Here is a 23,838-nt window from a genome sequence, read left to right as displayed (position 1 = left end):
CAGCTCTTAAAAAATAACTTACATGCTAAGTCTCTTATGAATACAGCCAATAACGGATTTTACTTATACAAACAAAAATTTTGATTCCATAGCGAGGTAGGCAAGTTAGAGTGGGTGTATGCAAGCAATATAAGCACATGTATGTAAGGAACCATATATAATAGTGAGTGTCCATAAAGTTAAGTTAATTGATATATAAAAATTAAATTCATGTTGTTAAAGTTCAGATACTGACAGCAATGATTAAATAATACAAAATCATGGTCACCAATTGTAAAGATGGTTAAATGTATGCGTGGGTGTATGTGTAGTGTGATATAAATAAATGTATAATAGTATGATATAAATAATTTATAAATTTAAATTAAAATATTAAATAGTGACCGTAATAGACACACAATTAATTTTATTCTCTTGCGGCTGGCTTTAGGCTTTTGGCCACAACAGAATATCAGTGTTTTGCTCTTTTGAAGGCAAAGCAATGAGCTGAGTTGTACTATAATGTTTTGAATTTCTGTGGTACAAATAAAAAATATTTTACCTCTTTATAAGTATATAAGATACTCAATATACTTTTGTGTTTTTTTTTTATATACGTATTTGATGTTATTTATGTGCTGTAGTGATGCAAATAAATTATCTATCTAGTCGATTTTTTATTTGTATCACTATTACATCAGTAGTGTATAAGGTCGGGTTAATTATTCGTTTGTTTAAATTTTCATTATATTCTGTTGGAAAATGTTTTAAAATTGTAAAAGTATTAATTTCGTTATTGGTTGTCGGACGTACTTGTGTTAATTCTTTTCAATATAAACAGAGTTTCACAACTGAACAGTCCAGTAGAAAATGTTTAGCATATTATTCAAGTCTCCTGCTGTGGATGTGGTGGATTCATGACGGACAAAAGCATGTTAAAAAGTATACAGTTGATATACAATACAGCAAACATGAACGTGTCTGTTTTTTGTTATTGTAACTCGAGTACCTGCCTACATAATGGTGAATCGTGACGGTGCGATCCGTGGGCGACCAGTCGCGTCGCCATTAGGCTTGAATATTTCACATGTTACAAATGAAATTTCATATGCTACGCCAAATCATACGTCACTAGAGCTACGTCGCTTTACAAAGAGTGCTACAAATCACTGTGAAGTGAAATCACAGGTAGTCACAGCGATCGGATTTATTTGTTAGTCATTGGTTGCACTCAGCAGTGAAGTGGAAGTAGCAACCGACTGAGCGGATACAGAGCGAGCGAATAGAGACTTTATCACACTGCATTAAAATTAATAATCTATTCACGCGATCTTATCATAAAAATCATAGCTCATTTTTAGTAATTTATGTATTACTAAACGTCTTCAATAGCAAATAGTAGCGAATGCGACATTAAGATATTGCGAAAGAAAATAACAGTTCGTGATTTGTCACGGTGGTATCACTGTGAATAAAAATAATAATGTCACTAAATCATAATTAATTAAATGTAGCAATAATTTCAATGCCTTGTCACGACCTATCATGTTTTGCACAAAACAAAAACTAACTAAATGTATGCTTAATCTACACTAGAATAATAATTTAAATATTTAATTTAAATTTTTGTTTACATTGTACTTTGTGTATTTTTTTCTTTAAAAAATAATTGTTATTTCCAGAGCCCGGAGTAATGGATAAACATTTGTAAAATGTTCCAAATATAAATTTTTCATAAATTTTCAATTCCGCCGGAGTCAATTCAAAGAATCGTAGAGATATTTTGAATTATTCCACGGTGCATTGTCCCGCTCTGTCCTCGTTTACGATTCCATGTAGGAAACTAATTTCCTAAGCTGTCTCAATCTGAGTACTGTCTATACTGATGCCAAATAAATGTCACGTACGATAGTTTACGACTATTTATTTATAGATACAATTATGTATTTACGGTTGTAATTCCAAATTTTATAGTCAGGTACTTGTAAAACCATTATGGTACACAAAACACTCGAGATGAGTTTTGCCAACCATATGTATTCGTCAAGGATGGAAGGCGTAAGGCCTAGAGACGAGGACACTCTAGAATTTAGTTTATTAACGGTTTTTTTTTTCTAATATTGTATTGTAATTTAAATTACATTAAGTTTCCGCATCGAGTAATAACTCACGAACTTTTTGGGTTTTATAAATCGGCGAAATAAATAATTTGGCCAGAACGCTTTCACTGTCAATCAATCAGCGTTGCTATTTAAAATCACAATATGAATTTATTACGTCCAATTCGTCCATGAAATGTGCGGAGAAGCGTTTTAGTGCCCATAATAAATAATAAGAGAGCAAATAAAACATTCATATCACACGACGCAGCGCTGCCGACGAACTCGAATTTATTAAATTAAATGTAATCATTACACAAGCTTCGTATTTATGAATGTTTACTCATTAAAATGTGCCACTATAATTCACTTTTAAGTTCCATTTGATATGCTATACACATAATAAATAAGGAATTTATTTATGGAACAGATAATGTACAGATGTCTCTATCTCTTAAGGCCGCAACTTCGCTTCGCTTTCCGGGACAGTCGTATCTTACATTTTATTGGTCAGCATTATAAAGTATTAAACATTAAAACACTGTTTCATTACTGTGTCAAGTTTAATAGTATTATTAACTAGGAGAAGGATACTAGCTTTTTATTACTACGTTGTCCAGGCGGCCTGGTATATGATTTTACTTCGGGGTTTCCTTCTCTTGCAATTATATTATTTTATTAGTCATCACTTACGGGGGAGTGGAATAATGAGGTTGAACATGCTAATTACTAGAAAAATACACTATCAGGTCAACTTCCATGTAAAACCATCGTGATGAATTCATCAGGAATTAATCGCCAATTGACTTGCTTGCATCTTCACCTATCACCGCTTACACCGCCAGGGTATACCAATAGCGTAAGTACAGTTACTATTCCATTATCATCTCATAAAAAAGATGTCTAATTCACAATCTAGGACAAACATTTTAAATTTCAATAATAAATTATTATTTTTAAATATCGACCTTTTACCAAATCTGTAAAATTACATATTGGTATTCTTACATTTTATTTAGCTATATTCAGCAATGGAGAGGCACTCGTGTTTGTATCGTTAGCGAACTTTACAACAGTAGACATACTTAACCTAGTTAAAAACTAAACCTACAACTTAAAAATGTAATAATTATAAAGTACCATTCAATAGTTATACACTATTAAAAGAATAATAATTAGAAAAACATGATCAGATATCGCGATTAAAACGTTGCGAAATTTATCGTATTCTCTTTGCAAAAAGACCTATAATTGGATAGTCTGAGCTGATCGTATTGATCGGTATCAGTTGATCGTATATATTATTAAACACGTACAAGAATGATTTAAATTTGAATGTAATATAAGACATAATGTAATCGCGCAGTGGTTTTTTTTTTATCTATTCGTAATTTTATGTTTCCTAACTTGGACTAGAACTACCGCTGGCGGTTCATGTCGTTACTTTTAAACTTCGAAAGATAGTTTTTGAAATGATAAAATCACGTATTATAATAAAATAGGTCCGAAAGTAATTTTTTTATACGACTTAGAATGGCAAACAAGCTGACGGCCCACCTGATGGAAAGTGGTAACCGTCGCCTATAGACATGAGCAGTACCATGGACATAACAGAGTATACTGTTTCGCCCATGATACCCCCCATGCAATGCCATTCCTGAGGACTCGGGTATTATTCCTCTGTACCCAATAAAATCACCCCATATCCCACTCTTCAAATCGAAACACAGCCATGCAAACACAACTGCTTCACGGTAAAAACACGAATGGGACAGAGGTACCCAAACAATCAACTTTTGTACAAAGTTTCCCTCTGGTAAATAATATTAATTTTATACTGTTCAGGATATTTTGAAATTATAAATATTAAAGTTTGTAATATATGAGTTTGTAAATAATCATGTTTGAACGGCTCGATGGATTGAAGGAGATGGTATACAGATGCGACCGTATTCCGGCCATTTATATCGTAATTAACGTGGGCGGGCCACAGATAATATACAATTATTAATTCCACTGAATAAATATAAGAGATTCAGAGAAATTAATAATAGGTATTCATAAACGAGTCACATCAATAGAAATGTGTTTACAAGAAACTGTACATACAATATCTAAAACTACGTAGCGTATACGAATTATCTATCTACAAAGACATTACCTATATATGTAAGGGAAATGAGATATGAACTGTGTTATGTAGGATGTCGTGCCGTCTCCAGATACAGTTAGAAATGTATTTAGTTTTGCATCACCGCAGGACGTGTATTGTGCTTGCGAAATCTCGCATTATTGTCGCTAGTCAACTCGGAGTGTGGTGTACACGTCAGAGACATGCCTGTCACTCAGTCGTGACGAGGCGCGTCATTTGCTGAGGAAGCCATTACAATGTACCACTGCTTCTCTAGCCAGTCCCCTTGTCATCTATTACAAAGCCATAAAACTCATTTTACATCGAAACGGACGCATATAGGATGTGTCGAGGCGGTTCCCCGCAGAAGACCGTGACTACGCGCTCGAATTGCCAATTAACTGACATTAACTAACTACTGAGTGCATTTCACGAGACACGACAATAAAGAGTCAGCTTTGATGGTTCGGTTCCTCGGGGGGGCACGTCCTACTTGCCTAATCACTGTAATCGCAGCCGCCATCAGCCGTGTGCGGCGGCAATGACACGAGTTCATTGATATCCATCAATGTGGAAAGGACGCGTCCTACCCTCAACATTGTGTGGCGCTAAATAACATAATTACATTCGTAAACACCTTTTTAAAGAAGCTTTTAAAAGTACACGTTGTGGCGATCTTCACACTGAACAATATCTGTCCCTCAAAACTCTTTTAAAATGTATTTAGCTTAAATAGAGTTGCATTTTACCTACTATCTACAGTACAATGTTACATATGTGAAATTTTGTGGAGATATCTGCATGTTCAATACTGAATCACGTTGGAACAGCTGAACGGATCTTAATCTTCGGTTCCCCGATAATTCACGTACTAATTTATGTGGACAGAGTTACGATTTACGTGTAGTTGTATTATAATAAAGTTCATACGGCCACCGGTAACGACGTCGGGTCAGCTCATTGACACCGCGATATTGCATTGTCATCCGAGTACAGTCGTTTGCCTCTCAACTCATTCTAACGTTAGTAGTGCTATAAACACATTTAGGTGTTTATATAATGGATGATCATGGAATTACCATTCCACTTCACTCCGTTTGCGCTAATGGGATACGCTGGCGGGGTACCAGCAAGGGATGGTAGGTGAGGATGAAAAGGCAGGTCAGTTAGTCCATCGTGATGAATACACCTGGAATTCAGAATGGCGGTTTTCAGAGCGGACCACGTGAAGGTCGATCTGACAGGGTATATTGCTAGAAATGTGACTGGTAATTCGCATTACTAACAATCCCATTCCCTGCCCACGTTTAAGTGTTGTGTACATTAGTATATCCATATAAATTTATTGAAAAGGTGCATCTACTCAATTAATGAATTTTAAAACATTAGATCTCGAATCCTTCCAACATAAAGTGAAGAAACAATTTTAATATATACTGTATACTATGCCTTACTAATAACATTTGTAAATTTTGTAATTTTTGACAATTATTATTGGTTATTTTGTTGCTTCATATTTTTTCTGTTTTATTGTATATTCTGATATCTTTTTGTTACTTATAAAAAATATTTAACACAATGTAGTGTTGTTGCGAATAAATATATATTATTTATTATTGAAATCAAATGATGTTTATGTCCATGGTACTCATGTCTATAGGCGATGGTTACCACTTTCCATAAGGTGGGCGGTCAGTTTGTTTGCCATTTTAAGTTGTATATAAAAAAAAAACATTTATTCTTATGGTACATTATAATCTACAATTAACATATTATGCCTTGCAAAGCGACTTCAGTTACGATTAAATCACCTAATATTGACCTCAAAACGTGTACTAGCAATATCAAACAGTAATATCACTGTCCTCATTTTGAACTGCGGGATCGTGTGTCTACAATCATATTTTGACTTACAACAAATAGAATTTTGCAAAGAGAAACTGCTGTATAAATTTTTGCAAAATTAATAATGAAAATAAATGCTTATTGTTATAAAAAGAATTACAAAATTGATTTAGAATTGCGTAACATTATAAAATATTGACGTATTACAAAGCTCATTTTAAAAGTTGCTTAAAAATGAATATTAAATTTTTGAATTAGCGACACGGTTCTCTTTGTATGCCTATTGTCCGTTCTTATGAAAGGAACGAGTTAAATATTTTGTATTGACTAACTTTGCTTATAAATCGTGTATAGTATACATACATGTAAGACGGAGTTTAGTAGATACATGACCTCATAATGGCTAACAGGGAGTCGACGGTCTCAAGTGGGTCAGGAGCGTGTTTGTCTCTTTGGAGCTGTATTCGTATCAATGGGCAGTGGCTGCGGGTACAGCTGCTACTGAAATTGTAATAATATTATTTCTAGTGCAATGCGCTAGACATTGGATTCTAAACATAGACTAGGGTGCCAAGTCAGAATCGTACTTACATATAATATATATATATAGGTTACAATTTAAAACAATCTTTGTGAGAGACTGGTGTCGGTACCAGGATAATCCGTACAGATCACCACACTCCCAAACTCAAGGACGTCTATTTCACTTGATTTGTAAAGGAAAGTGTATACCAGTGTATAAATGAAATTAGAAAATAATTTGTTTTATAAATATGTAGTTAATAATGCAGTATTTTTTAAAGGTTCTTGTGTAGAGGTTGTCTATGTGTTATGTACAATATAGAGGAAGTCTATTGAGTAAAAAAAAATAAGATTTAAATTGGCGAAAATATAAAGATATTATATATGCAGTGATAGATATCAGTGGATGAGCAGGACTTGCTGTGCCAACTTTAAATTAACAAGAAAAGGCAACGCAAAGATAATGTTTATAATTATTACAATAAGTTGTTAATAAATAAATAAATGATTAAAACGTTATCGTTATCGTTGGTGTGAATTTACAGGGTACAGAGGAATAACACCTGAGTCCTCAGGAATGGCAACGCATGGGGGGTATCATGGGCGAAACAGTATACTCTGTTATGTCCATGGTACTGCTCATGTCTATAGGCGACGGTTACCACTTTCCATCAGGTGAGCCGTCAGCTTGTTTGCCATTCTAAGTTGTATAAAAAAACCGTCAAAAGATTAAATATACACACTGAAAGAGCTCATAAAATATAACTTTTTTTAAAGTTGGTTTAAAAATTAGATTAGATCAGATTAAATTAGAAATTGACAAATAGTAAAATTTACGTTACGTTTACTTTTTTGATACCTTAATATGTCTAAAAAAAATTAAAAAACTTTTCACGTTTTTACTGGCCTTTAAAAAATATTTTTCAACCTACTACATATTCGACTTCTGAACTCCATATCTATTTGAGTATCCGTTTAGTTTACTTTATGCAGTAGTTAAAACAACTGCCTGTCATTCATGTGAAATAGTCTTTGAGATAAACAATTGTGACAGAGAGACAGACAGATATTTAAATGATATAGGTACAATTTCAGTGTCATAATTAATTTATATACTTGCAAACATTCTCGTTATATATATAGATAACTTAGTAATAATATAACTTTAAGGAAATGTTAAAACTTCCCAGTTAAGTTAAGGCCCCTGCCATATTAATTATATTAACTTGGGAGACATTGTAACGCCATCATAATGTGTCTTTTATGGTGGAGACACACGTACGCACACTCATATAAACGCTTACCATTCTAACACAGTGACTGTCGGTAAACGACGCTGTCTTCAGCTGCCGGAGATCGTATGTACCTACGACGCGGAGAGACGGACGTACTGGGGATTTCGTGAAAAGTCTAGGTATGTCACGAAATTTGACACCATTTTAATGCTTATTTTTGTTTATTGTCAAATGTTTTTAATATTACGTGTTTTTAATGTGAAATTTAGCACTGTATAAATATTTTTTTCTTTCTTCTTTCAGAAATTATAGAAGAGGTCGAATATTCTAAACTCATATTAGTATTTTTATGTTAAAAAAACTTTGTAATAAAAAGAAACTGAAATTTAAAAAAATTCTTATAGTATTTTTTTTAAAGATTCTGCCATTTGTTTATAACATAATACTGGAATATGTGTAATAAAAAGATATTTTATTAAATTAAAATACTCGTTAAATATGCTTAGTACTATAATGAGATAGAGAGAGGTACACTATTATCGTTACAGTGAACATAACATTCAACATTATAAAATAATTATAACAATATTGATTGATGTACCAATAAAATAGGAAATAACAAATAAACTTTAGTATTTTATTACTATGTAAAAAATTAAATTTCCATTAACATAAACTGGCTCAAAAAAATTTGAAAAGACAAATTTTAGAACAAGTATTTAAACAGTTTTACGTAATAGGCATTTTCATTATTATCTATTAATACTGACGAATCTATCTAAAACAATGTTTTATTTCTCACTATATTTATTAGTAGGTGCCTAATAAAAATTCACACTTTCGCTTCCTATCCTATTTTACTTCATTTAGTTTAATGAGACGAGGCATCGCTGAATTATCTTTTTTTTTGTATTTTATCATGACTCATGACACACATTTTTCTGCAAAAAGACCTAATTTAATCAAATTTATTCATTAAAAATAATTACAACATTATAACAGCAAAAGCCAAAACAATGTTATAAACCTAGTGTGCTAACATACAAAATTATAATAAAAGTATTTAACCCGACTCGAAATATGTCTGAGCCATTTCTAATATCTTTGGCAGGCTACTACCAAAAATATCAATGGTGTTTATAATATTATTTAATAACTATATTATTATTTTTATATAATATTATTATTTAAATGTATTAAAATATTCAAAATTTTTTAATATTGAACATTGTGATCTCGTTAGACATTTCTCGAAATCCCCGTTTCGTTCATTTCCCTGCGACGCATACAACGCCAACTCCTATTGAACTAGTAATTCATGTTTTCTTAATGCGCAAAACATCTGTACGTCCGTCTCCATTCAAATCTGTGTTCGCACAAAAGCTGTTCTATTTCAATGGAGCAAGATTGAGATTGTTGGCACCACTGTAACCGGGCATCGTTCGATGTAAGACGTGACAGCACTTGATGGTAGTGGAAATGTAGTGCGCGCGCATCGTCTCCTGACATTTGATACACAGTAATATAAGATGAGAAACTTGTATAAATGCTCGAGTAATAAAATAAGTGGGGAGAGCTCGTTATAGGGGGGCGACGCGCCGACAACAGTGCCTCGTGTATTTATTGTACTCAAATCTCCACTTATACTGTTCCACTAACTCTTATATACTTGCAGATAGTTTTTTTAATGGGTGATAATGGGATGGTAACCCCACCCGCGCTATCGGTATACACCGGTGGGCACCAGTGAAGGATGGTAGGTGAGGATGAAGCAGATCAATCTAATCCCATGATACCCCCCATGCGTTGCCATTCCTGAGGACTCAGGTGTTATTCCTCTGTACCCAGAAAATTCACGCCGTATTCCACCCTTCAAACCGAAACATAGCCATGCAAACACAGCTGCTTCACTTTAATCATTCAATTAACTTTATCATTCTATTAGAATTACTAAAGGCACTTTCCTCCACGCACAACCACTCTTTGGAATCAACTTCCAGCAGCAGTATTTCCGAACCGATACGACATCATAACCTTTAAGAAAAGATTATATTCCTTTTTAAAAGGCCGGCAGCACACCTGCAATGCCGCTGGTGTTGTGGGTGATCATGGGCGGTAGTCACTTACCATCAGGTGAGCCGCATGCCCGTTTGCTTCCTGTGTTGTTAAAAAAAGGCACAAACGTACAAATATTAAATTACCTACCTATAGAAGTCATTTGCATGGATATCCCTGCTCCACTTGTGATTCTATCGCCAACCAGCTGCGCCTGTATAGGTGTATTTCGATATGGCGGTGAATTTACAAGGCGTGGAGACATAACATCCTAATTCTCATTAATGACGACACATGCTGTAGGCATCTCAGTGACCATTCCGTGAAATCCTTAGTATGGTTTTTGTTTATAGTCGCTTGTTGCCACTTTCCATCACTACACTACGTCCGTTCGCCGTATCAAATTGCAAAAAAAATATCGTATCTTTGTTTATACAGCAAGTCTGTAGACTGGACCGTTATTATCAGCTTATAAATGATGGAAACCTTCACATAGCTGCGAGGCCACACACGTCCGGCACGCCCCATATACGCGCACGGCAGGATGTAGTCTCTTCCCATGGGAGGATATAGCCATAATCTCTATACTGGCGAGCTACCGACTCAATGTAAGCACATAACATAAAGTACACACTCGCTTCTTTATTTATTGAGGTCTTCAATATTCTATCTATTTGAAAATTAAAATAATACAACGTTTATATCTTTCCAATTTTGTTTAAATATAAAAAAAATGATTAGAAGACTGTCATCATCATTGATATTTATATGTTGTATTTAACATATGTATATATATTCTTATTTATGTAGGTTTAAATTTATATATTTATTTAAATTTCTGTCTTGCACTACTGCTGCCCACTCACTACTTCCTATGCTACTGCGTTAGGTTGACTGGAAGAGATCTCTTTTAGAGATAAGTTCGCGTTTGCTAACATTGTTATTAACTTATTGTTGTTACTGTATGTTTTACATTAGCTATATCAATAAATATGAATGTTTGTTTGTTATCTCGTTGCTATGATTTGGTACACACAAATTATTTAGAATAGAACAAAGGCCTTTTAGCTATAACAGAAAATCAGTATTTTGCACTTTCACTATAATATTTAAAATTATATTAATAAATACTCAATAAATATATGAGAAATATTTGACCGGTAACGGTATACGCTGGCGGGGCACCAGTGGGGGATGACATATGGATAATGAAAAAGCAGTTAGCCCATCATGAGGAATACACCTGAAATTCAGCACGATGGTTTAACGGGAGTACCGCGTGGAGGTCGGCCTGACAGAGTATATTGCTAGCAACGGGATTTGTAGCCAACATTACTATCAATCTCTTCCCCCCTCGTCATCATATCAGTCTTTAACTGCCACTGCTGAACATAAGCCTCCCCTTGGGGGGTTTTGCCAGTAGTCGCCACGATTGGCAGGCGGATTGGCAACTGCAGTTAGGCTTTGGAGATGTTTTAAAAAGGACGCTGCTGCCCATCCCTCTCTCTCCCTTAGTTGCCTTTTAAGTCACCCCTGGGAAAGGAAAGAGTGGCCTATTCTATGCTGGGACCACACGGTATAACAAAGTAAAGTAAGGTCGATTGCTTGGGTACCTCTATCCCATTCGTGTTTCAAACGTGAAGCAGTTGTGTTTGCATGGCTGTGTTTTGGTTTGAAGGGTGGAATATGGCGTGAATTTACATAGTACAGAGGAATAACACCTGAGTCCTCAGGAATGGCAACGCATAGGGGGTATCATGGGCGGAAACAGTATACTCTGTTATGTCCATGGTACTGCTCGTGTCTATAGTCGACGGTTACCACTTTCCATCAGGTGGGCCGTCAGCTTGTTTGCTATTCTAAGTCGTATAAAAAATAAAATAAAAAAAGGTCACCTATAGTTACATAGGTACATTTAAATATAATGTATACGTAACTTTTAAAAATAAAAAAAACTAAACATGGAGTAATTTTATTTAATTAAATCTAATAAAACAGCAATTCTGGAACCTTGAACATAGCTATACGTAGTCGTATGGTTACGTATATTAATTCGCATGCCAATCCAATATAAGTTTATTTGGTTATACACAATACATTGTTGAGGTGCTTCGTAATTTGTGCGGTTGATTCGTATTTCATATTCGCTAGTTCGCTGCTTCTACTTTCTTCTTGATTTTATGATTTTATTTTAAGTTAGAATGAATTTCTCAAATCGTCGGTATTTTACTACGAAATATTAATACGAAATAAAAATAACGTTTGATAGATAAATATGCATGTAATTTGTTTGCAGCACACAAGGAACAACAGATATATATATATATATATATATATATATATATATATATATATATATATATATATAAGATGTAAAAGCATATATTTATGTCGCAGGCGGGGCTGATGTTGATGACGTAACTATATGTTCAACTTCGTTCTAATAAAAATTTGGATATATTTTACATTTCATGACCCCACCAAGTTCCGCCGCCATCACTTCATGATTGATAAAATTCTCAGTGGCGCGTCGATTTTTAATCAAAAAGTAATATTAAAATATCTGATGGGTAAAAATAATCACTTTATGTGAATCATATTATTATGATTAACTTCGTGTTCCCACCCACCTGGGTTTAATAGGCATCGCGCGGCGAGCTCGCAACATCGAGCACTAGTACGGCTTGCTTCCCATTCATCTCGACGTCTCATCTCTAGTGATTAAGTTTTTTATGTGTACGGTCGGGCAAAAAAAAATTAGCTTTAGCGAGTAGGCGCGTTTCAATGGTTTCAACTTGGTTATTTAAACACTCTTTTCTCTTGATGTTTTATCTCGAATATTATGTTTATGGTATGACAAATATGCATATATATATATATATATATATATATATATATATATATATATATATATATATATATATATATAAATAAGTTATTATTAGTAGTATTTTAGGTTATGACTGCCATTTTACAATAACTCATCCATTCCATACACTCACAAATTACACAGTCAAGATTTACTTACAAAATATTATTTGGACAAATTAAATTATTAATGTATTAATACCTTAACTTTTATTGTTTCTTTTTTATATAATTTTGTGTCATTATGCCGTATAGGGCAGAGCACTGCTTATCCTAAAGTACAGGATTTACCTATTTAGGGAGCAGAGTTTTACCTATATTTAAAATGTAACATTTATTTTGAAATAATTTATTATTATTATTATATTATTATTATAAATAAAGGAACAAAAAAAAATTGCTACGATATAAGTAAGAAAATTCTAGTAATTTCATCCGTTTAGCTTTTTTAACTACCCTACTGACTCCAGTTTGTACACAATAATTTACTAAACACTAGTAAAGTTTGTTCCACGTTCATCAGTTAGTACTACCAGTCCTATTGCTAGCAATATATCCTGTCAGGTCGACCTCCACGTGGCCATTCCTGGAAATCATCGTTCTAAATGCTAGGCCTTGGACGCTTACACAATTTTTTTTTATTTAGACAGAGGGCGCTCGGGGCAGATTAAATTAATAAAAAAACGAGCTCCTCATTTATTTTAATTTTTGTTATAAATGTAGCGAGGCATATGAAATTTCAAAAAAAGATTGTATTATATTGATTAAAATTATTGTAAAAAATATGTAATTAAGATTTTAAATAAATAAAATACTGTACATTTTTTCTAAAATACTTTTTTAATATTGTACTCAGACCTAAATATACTTTATATGTTGTAAAAAAAAGTTGGAAACCCCACCTTAAACCTCATGCAGTTTAGAACAATGACCAAACTCTTATATTCTTTGCAGATTACAAATAACGCTATCGAATCGAATGAAACACAATGCGTATCGTTCGCAAATTGATTGGATTTGCAATTATGGATAGTGCAATTAAAATTTTAATTGCAGTTGCAAATCGTAATATTAATACTAACCACACTGTTTATGCATTAGACACGCGTCGGTGCAACTTGATTATAATCGATATTGTTATTCGGAATCGCGCTTCGGAAGAAAATTAATCGAGTAACCGATTTGAAACTTTTATACGTCCTCGGTTTATAAAGGCCTTTGTTCTTTCCCATTATATAAATACCAACTGTTATATGTAGAAATCATTGCTTAATAGTTCGATAGTTAAATAATATTTTGCTTCTATTTTGGAAATCCAGAGGGAGATCTTTTACAAAAGTCGATTGCTTGGGTAGCTCTGTCCCATTCGTGTTTCAACCGTGAAGCAGTTGTGTTTCCATGGCTGTGTTTCGGTTTGAAGGGTGTGATATGGCGGGAATTTACTGGGTACAGAGGAACAACACCTGAGTCCTCAGGAATGGCAACGCATAGGGGGTATCATGGGCGAAACAGTATAGTCTGTTATGTCCATGGTACTGCTCATGTCTATAGGCGACGGTTACCACTTTCCATCAGGTGGGCTGTCAGCTTGTTTGCCATTCTAAGTTGTATAAAAAAAAAAGGTAATTTACAGAGGCCTTATCTTACACTACCCACCTAATACTACAACTACTATGTAAGTGGGGGGAGAAGAGATTATTAATAATGGGGATCAGTTACCCCATTGCTAGCAATACACTCTGTCATATTGACCTACACGTGGCGCCCCCTGGAAACTATCGTGCTAAATTCCAGGCTAACTGCCTTTTTTTTTCTCACCTATCATCCTTCACAGATGCCCTGCTAGCGTATACCGTTAGCGCAGGCGGGGTGACCATTTCATTATCATCAATTAAAAAAAAAACTATATAAGTACAGTTAGTAGCATCCGTTATTGAAGTAACTGAGTACTCACTGAGGTGTAATGCCTTGAATAGCAAAAGATACATAGACATTTTTCAGAAACATCTGATCACTTAAAAATATTTCCGGCATATTAATTTGACAGGATTCAAGCCCACATCCCTTACTATCTGGACTGGACTGATCCCAAGTCTAACTAATCGACCTGCCTTTTCATTCTCACCTATCATCCCTCACTGGTGCCCCGCCAGTGTATACTGCTAGCGTAGGCGGGGTAATCATTTAATTTTCACCTATTAAAAAAAACATATCGACTGTCACTCTGTAATCGGGGTACGTCACATAGGAACTGATTTTTTCATATTTGACTTTTTATTGCCTGAACATAATAAATTTAATTGTATACAAAAATGTGTAAAAAGTGAATATGGAAAATAAAAAAATAACCCGTCCCAAAGTGGGGAAGGCATCATGGTTGGAATTTAGATCTGGTGATCAGGAGACCGGTGCCTTTCCCGCCTTGAAGCGGGTTATGTTATTTTATTGATTTATATATTTACATTTTATTGTACCATTTATATAAATATTTCAATTAATAAAATAAAATCACACACACACACACACACACACACAAACACACGCATACACACGTGTGTGTATATATATATATATATATATATATATATATATATATATATATATATATATATATATATATATATATATATATATACAGAATGTAGAAAGAATACAGGAAAATTGTACTAAAGGTAGAGATAGTAGGAGTTAACAGAAGTTTTGAAAGTTTTGAAACTAGTAAGAATTTGAATGCACCGAGTGGAAGCATATTGTAATGGTTTGTTATTCAATTTATTATTTATATTACATATTTTGTATATTGCTATATATATGAATGATAACTGTTAAAACAGTCGACACAGAGCCCCGGTTCTTGTGGACAAGCTGGACAGTGCCACATCGTCTCCGTGAGTTTTTTGTATTTACTACATTGACAGCAATATTTCCTCCTTAGTGGACCATTCTCCAGTCGTTCAGTAATCAAGCCGATTCTATGAAACACGTTTGTATTATTTCTGTTTTGCACTGCTATATTGTGCGCAGTTTCGAACAATAATAAATTTATAATTGACAAGCGATATTCGTGTAATGACATTCTTGGCTGTCCTGAAAATTTGTTATATATTTTGTATGTATTTAACAATAATAAATGAAAAGTGTGAATAGCTATCTTAGCATACCAATGCAGTTTCATTCGCTTGCATGGGTAGTATGAGAAGATAAGTTCTTGATGATCTATACTAGTCATAAACTCATTATATTTGGCAATCGCTTCGGGCTTCTCCTTAATCTGATTGCGCGTATTCGTAACAGATACCATTCGGTTAGGATATTCTGAACTGATGTACAACTCACTGTATTTATCTTTCCACTTCCCTACATGGACACCTTCGCGAAAATATGAAACATTTTCTCCTTTCTGTATTTTGGCTCTGGCGATGGTCGGATTTTGTTTTAGGTTCTTGGAAAGCATACCCGTGCAATAGGTATATTTCTTTAAAAGTTTCCGTGTTAATTGGTAACTGTTATAAAATTTATCCATGTACAATGAATGCCCAGAGTACAAGTAATTTTTTAAAAGGTTAAAAACTACTTCTGTAGCATGACCTTCACCATCTACTTTGTCGTTTTTGCTGCCGGTATGCAAATAGAATCGCAAAACAATACCGTTAGATTCCGCAAGCATGTATAATCTAATTCCATGTTTGTAGCGCTTGTTCTTGACATATCGCCGGCAGATCATACGATCTCCACACAAGACCATGCTTTCATCTAATATTAACTCTTTACCAGGATAGTAACAGTCCTCCATCTTCTTGTTGAAATAATCGAGCACGTGACGACCTTTATTATTTACAGCATCGCCCTCCGTGTCTGAAGTAAAATGCAAACATCGCATGATGCCGAGGAATCTGTTAGGTAACATTTTTTTAGTGAAAATGGGTATAGAGAAAAGGTGGTGCATGTTCCAATAATCCTGTATGCGATTAAGAGGTATAGACCCCATGTGAAACAGTAGTCCTAAAAAGATTTTCAATTCACCGACAGTCAACGTCCTCCAATTTATAATCATCGAAGCAAATTTCGGACGGTTGTTCAAGAAAAGTCTTTCTGCTTGAGCGTTTGTCTCAACGCAAATCATTTGGAGAAATTCAGTTTCAAAAAAGAAATTAAAATAATCAATAGGACTCGTGCCAGCTCGTTGCCCAAGAAAAAAGTTGTTTTTAGTAAATATTAGATTATGAACATTTCCGATGGTACACCATGGCGATGCTGAAGGCTGATTAGAAGTTGATTGCGTAGCTCTGTGCCGAGAGAAATCCAGAGAAGAAAAATTTAGAGACGGTACTGGCCAAATATTTTCATCCTCCGATAATGATGAGGACTCTACCTCATCAGAGAAGTCAGAGTATTCCTCAAAATCATCTTCGAAATATAGTTTTTCATTGTCACTATCAACAACACATGTTTGCTGCTGTCGAGGCCTCGAAGGTCCTGGTTCACTGTCCATTTTAATGTCTGTTTATAATAAAAAAAAGACTGTACACAGAAACACTATTTCAACGCTGATGCCGGTCAAGCACTAATTCGTAGGTCCCACCCCGAGCCAAGACGAGTCCAGTCTTCCGTCGCGATACCTGCACTCCACTCTGATGTTGTTATTCAATAGATACCATTCAATGATGGTAAAGTACAGCCTATTCCACGTAGGACATGACAACTTGTGACACGTATTTTTAATTCGATAATAAAAAATACAGTCACCTCCATTTTTTTTTATAATTGTTTGCAATGTGCGTTCTCGCGTCAGTAATTGTTCACATCTACCCACTTCACGTGGAACAATCATGGGACGCGGCAACGGCAACCAGACACAAAAACATAATCGCCACATTTTGTTTCGCTTGATTATTCTAATTGTTCGGTTAACGTAGGGTTGCCTGTCGTCTGTCATCCTGTTTTCCTAGGACTTGGAGTCTTTTTGAACTGTTCTGGGGTGGCTTGGATGGTTTTTAAGCAGCGTTCTGAATTTTTAAAAAGCGCCCTGATAAGTTTACGTAATTTAAAATTCACGTATACTTTATAATTTACCGAATATTTTTATTAAAAATTTATTATTATTATTACTTGAATTTAATTTAACCTATGTTTAGTACATATTATTTAATTATTGATACTTAGTTATTGCATTCTCTTTTTGTAATTTGAGTTTGGCAACCCTAGGATATCATACGTCGTACGTTTAGAACAAAGAGGTATCTTTTTATCCAACTACCAAGGAATTGAGTGCAACATTTTGACCTACTTAACGTACGAAAAACAGTTATTATATTTTACTTTTTATTTTTTACCCGACTGTCGAAGTGAGGAGTACAATGTTTTTCAGGTATCGGTACTATGTAATAGACAAATATATCTGGATCTTTGTAACTGTCAATTGACAGCTGAGCGTATCTGAACAACTGTAGACTATTTTACAGACTGAATTACTAGTCATGAGATAAAAATATCAAAGTATGTAATTAGAAATGGATTACCTATAAATAGTTTATTTATTTTATTTATTTATTTCTTATTTCATTCCATAATGTGATTAGTAGATAACATTTCAACTTCAATTATGGACCCTGTTGGGCACAGCAGTAGTAGTAGGAGAGAGGAGGACAACACTTTTTTTTTTGGGGGAAAAAGGGACTGTTAGTAATGGAGACTAAGAATCCCATTGCTAGCAATATAGCCAACCAGGTCGACCTCCTCGCGGTACCCCCTGGAAACTATCATGGTTAATTCCTGATGAATTCATCATGATGAGCTAACTGGCCTGTTTTCATTCTCATCTATCACCCTTCACTGGTGCTCCGCCAGCGTATCCCGTTAGCGCAGGCGGGGTTACCATACCATTTTCACCCATAAAAAAAAACATTTTTTTTTCACTTTAGAAACAGTTCAAGATTTTGTTACAAAATTATCCAGTTATGTAAATTGTATAACGATAGGTACGTATTTTCTGTATTATTATTATTCATTATTTAAGTATTGATGTGTATCTATTTATACTGTAATTGTTATTAGTATTATATAGTTATTTAATATATTCTCTAGTTTATAATTATTTATATTCATATTGTAGAATTAATTAATTAATAGTTTAATAATAAAATTTCAGCAATGTCAGTTTTATCTGTGTCTTAAATCATTAACAATTTATAATTAATTATTTATTTGTAAACAACAAGATAAATTCTGTTTGTCATTCAAATACTCGGCAATAGTATACTATAGTAATATTTAGTAATTAATAACATTTTAAGATTACTTAACCCTTAAATACCTGAAGTTTCAAATTTGATACCGGGGTCATAAATCGCATTGGGCGCCTACAATCGATTTTATTTTAATATTTGGCTGTTTACATGTTACCAAATGTTTTTTTCAAAATAAATATATAAAAGTATCGTTTTGACTTTTTTACTATTTTTCCCCATTAGTAAACACAATAAAGGGTATATTTATATATTTTTTTAATTTAATTTAAAAAATCAGGCTTTTAAGGGTTAACAAAAATATTGTCATTTTGTTCACTTTTTAATGATTCTGACAATTTATTAAGTGATCACCTTACTTAATGTAATATAATTATTGATTGTATTCCATAAAATAACCGACTTCATTTGTGATAAAACCAGTCATTTCGATTTAAAAACTACACAGCTGAACCGATTTTGATGAAATTTCTACGGAACCAATCCTTTTAGATAAACAAAGAATTTTCCAAATCGGTTTACAACTAACGGAGTTATGAGGTAACAAACATAAAAAAATACAACCGAAATAAAAAATCTCCTTCTTTTTGAAGTTGGATAAAAAATTGTAACTGTTGGCTGGCTGTCATATATATATATATATATATATATATATATATATATATATATATATATATATATATATATATATATATATATATATATATATATATATATATATATATATATGAGGGGTTAAAAGAATAATATATAATAGATTTTTTTTTCTAAAATTATTGGCTCGGTGTGTGTCTGTATATTTGTTGCAGCATCATATAATAACTACTACACCAAATTGAATGCTATATTCACAGCTGTATTTCTGAAAGTGTAACAAAATCTGGATTGTTTCATCTTGATACGACATTTAGAACTAGTCTGTTTTATTGGTTTTCTTCTGATATCCACGCGGGCGAAGTAGCGGGGAAAAAACTAGTGTTGAGTACAAACGGTCGTTATTGACGTATACATTTCTACCTAACACCAGCAACTTGGATGTTGGAGTCAAAACATTTTTATTTAGTTTTTAAGCTAGCTAAAAGGATTATGGGCTTGAACTCCGCTACACTGACAGATAGCAAACGGAGACGTGTCACCAGGAGACGTGGTACAAGCTTTTAATCCCAACATGTTATTAGGGTTCCGCGTCGAATGGCCAAAACCGATCTCTTATAATTTAAATATTTGTAATCTATTAAGTTACAACGTCATTGTTAATTCTTTTTATATTCAACTTAGAATGGCGAACAAGCTAACGGTCCACCTGATGGAAAGTGGTACCCGTCGTCTATAGACATGAGTAGTATCATGATAGGTCAGGATGAAGCAGATCAGTTAGCCAATCGTGACGAATTCAAAAAGAAATGTTCACGATGGTTACCAGGGGGAACCACGTGGAGGTCGACCTAATAGGGCATATTGCTAGTAATGGGGCCGTCAAACTCCATTACTAACAATTCCTTTCCCCCCTATTGTGTATGTTCCTTCATTCGTGCAAACTTTATTGGGTGATGTATTATTTATTTGTGTAATTATCAGATGTATTTTATAAGCTGTATGTTTGCTTTAAATAAATAAAACAAATAAAATGCTGATAGTCATTAAGTCAAACAAATGAATCGGATATAATTAATTACCGTAAAACAATTATTTCATTTTCCAAATTCCTAATTAAATGCCTAATTTGACAACACGCAAAGCAATATACTTTATTAAAACTTTTTTTTATGCAATTTAGATGGGCAAACAAGCTGATGGCACACCTGATGGAAAGTGATAACCGTCGCCTATAGACATGAACTACTGTTTATGTCTATAGGCGACGGCATGGATATAACAGAGTACACTGTTTCGCCCATGATACCCTAATGCGTTGCCATTCCTGAAGACTCAGGTGTTATTCCTCTGTACCCTGTAAATTTACTGCCATATCCCACCCTTCAAACCGAAACACAGCCATGCAAACACAACTGCTTCACGGTAGAAACACGAATGGGACAGAGGTACCCAAGCAAATGACAGTCTCCATGAACATATGAAAACTAAGCGTCTTATATACAGTGTTAATCGGAAAGAATTTTTCATTATCTTCGACAATTTTAAAAAGGTCTGAATGGTTTTTTAATGTCAATTAATTTAATTTAGTTTCTTAATATTTTTTATAATACCAACTAGTTTTACTTGTTTTTATTTTGTCCGCATGACCGGGACTTGTTCAGTTACCGGGTAAAAAGTAGCTTATCTCCTTTTCTGTCACATATAGTAGGTATATGTATTAAATGGGAGACAGGCGTGACAGATATGTATGTATGTACTAAATTTCATAGTAGTCGGTTAAACGTTTCCTCTCTAACAGTCGTGTTGTGGGGGAAGGGATTGTTAGTAATGGGATTCTAATAGTCCCATCACTAGCAATATACCTTAACAGGTTAACCTTCATGTGGTTCCTGGAAGCCATCGTAAAATTCGATAGGTTAACTAACCTGTTTTAATCCTCACCTATCACCCCTCACACGGCAAGTGTTTACCGACGGCACAATATTTTTTTTATGGGTGAAAATGGTATGGTAACCCCGTCTGCGCTAACGGTATACGCTTGCGGAGCACCAGTGAAGGGTGATAGATGAGAACGAAAACAGGCCAGTTAGCCACTTGTTTTATTTTTACTAGTATATAATTGTACTACCTTTCATATGATTTGTACCAACCTATTAACTTCTTTCTTACTTCACTACTGGATGCCGAACGTAACTCTAATGTTTTCCTGGAGTTGCTGGCGAACGTCCGCGTTCCTGTGCCAGCAGCTGCCGTCAGCCTCCAGCCTCTACAAAAACCAATTCATCTACAAGTTCCGAGAGTGGATTCCATTCGCGTCGATACACTGTCGCGACGACAAAAAATGCCCCATTAGACAGCGCCCTCTGCAGTGTTGCCAGATTGGATATTTTTTCTGTTATTTTAGGGGAAAAGGTTGTATGTTAGAGAAATTTTGGTAAGAAAATTAAAGTGTGGAGAGGTATTATTTATAATTTTTGTTACCTTTTTTTTATAGGTTTGTTTAGTATTTAAAGTGCTAAGAATGTTAAAATGTCAACGGTTGAGAAAATCCTTTCTTGTCACTTGAGTAGTGGTTTTCAGTAAGACATATAAAAATAGAAAAAGTCTGTGACTGGCTGAAAATGAAGGAAATAGTATAAATTTGTAAAAGTAAATATTATAAATTTGGCGGGGAAATAAAAACTTACACCTGGCAATACTGACAGTTGCACTAGTGATTCGCCCCCGATACCTTTACTCGGAATTATCTTAATGAGTCTTTGATTAGAAACCTTATGAAGGTAGGCAAGGCAAGGTTATAAAAATACGTATCTAGTGAGCTGTCCGTTCTATTTTCCTTGAAGAGACGCATTTACAATATATTTTATATACAATATAGTTACCAGAGGGAGACTTTGCACAAAAGACGTTTGCTTGGGTACCTCTGTCTTATTCGTGTTTCAACTGTAAAGCAGTTGCGTTTGCATGGCTGTGTTTCGGTTTGAAGGGTAGGGTATGGCATGAAATTACTGGGTACAGAGGAATAACACCTGAGTCCTCAGGAATGGCAACGCATGGGGGGTATCATGGGCGAAACAGTATACTCTGTTATGTCCATGGTACTGCTCATGTTTATAGGCGACGGTTACCACTTTCCATCAGGTGGACCGTCAGCTTGTTTGCCATTCTAAGTTGTATACAAAAAAAATATATTATTGTTTTCAATGGACAGTTTCATTTTTACTTATACCTGCTCATGTCTATAGGCGAAGGTTACTACTTTCCATCAGGTGGGGCGTTAGCTTGTTTGCCATTTTAAGTGGCATAAAAAAAATTAAAAAACCTATACTAGCTGACCTGGCGGACTTTGTACTGCCTTAGAATTAAAGAATGTGTCAAAGTTTAATTACTAAAAATTAGCAAAAACTTTTTTTTATACAACTTAGAATGGCAAACAAGCTGACGGCCCACCTGATGGAAAATGGTAACCGTCGCCTATAGACATGAGCAGTACCGTGGATATAACAAAGTATACTGTTTCGCTCATGACACCCCCCATGCGTTACCACTCCTGAGGACTCAGGTGTTATTCCTCCGTACCCAGTAAATTTACGCCATATCCCACCCTTCAAACCGAAACACAGCCATGCAAACACAACTGCTTCACGGTTGAAACACGAATGGGTTTAAACACGTAAAACAAAAAACAAAACAAAAAAATTACGCACAACCATTCTTCACCAATATACTATATATGTATATATGTAGGTACATGTCAAATTTCATGGTGAATAGTTGAACGGTGTTGGAGTGAAACGATACTACAAGTACTATATATTTTTAATTTTATAATCTGATACTGCTTAGTAGTTTGTAATCACACAAATTTTTTTATTTATAGAGTTTATTTTGAAAAAAAAAACAACAGCTGAGTTTCCTGCCCGTTCTTCTTTGCTGAAATTGCGTTCCGAATGGATGGTAATGAAAAAATGGCTATTCAAAAATACTTAAATCTAAGTTTACTTGAATAAAAATATTTCTTTTTACTTTCTTTAGGAATAGAATAAGTATTATGTATTTTTAAATAGAATAAAACAAATTCGCTGTCCGGATTTGCGTCTGTCTGTTTCTCCGCTTGCTTTGATCAACGCTACGGATTTTTTTAGGAAGTTTTACTGTCCTTTAAATATTTATTTTTGCGAATGATTTATATGGATAATGCCTAACTAAACTTTTGTATAAGTACATAATTGTAACTACGCGAAGCCGGGGCGGGACGGTAG

At 34.2% G+C, this 23,838-nt stretch overlaps 1 protein-coding gene across 1 annotated transcript; it reads right to left on the bottom strand.

Annotated features, from left to right (window-relative positions):
- Window positions 1-15,374: 15,374 nt before the first annotated feature.
- Window positions 15,375-17,451, bottom strand: LOC116413707 (piggyBac transposable element-derived protein 4-like). The gene has a single exon (XM_052900358.1). The coding sequence runs from the start codon at window positions 17,224-17,226 to the stop codon at window positions 15,538-15,540; it is 1,689 nt and encodes a 562-aa protein (XP_052756318.1). The 5' UTR covers window positions 17,227-17,451; the 3' UTR covers window positions 15,375-15,537.
- Between the last annotated feature and the right edge of the window lie 6,387 nt (window positions 17,452-23,838).

Source organism: Galleria mellonella, unplaced genomic scaffold, assembly GCF_026898425.1.
Source record: "Galleria mellonella isolate WM207_F2 unplaced genomic scaffold, CSIRO_AGI_GalMel_v1 utg6482, whole genome shotgun sequence".
Classification (NCBI taxonomy): Eukaryota; Metazoa; Arthropoda; class Insecta; order Lepidoptera; family Pyralidae; genus Galleria; species Galleria mellonella.
Note: the sequence above shows the minus strand (reverse complement) of the source record. Positions and strands in the feature narration are given on the sequence as shown.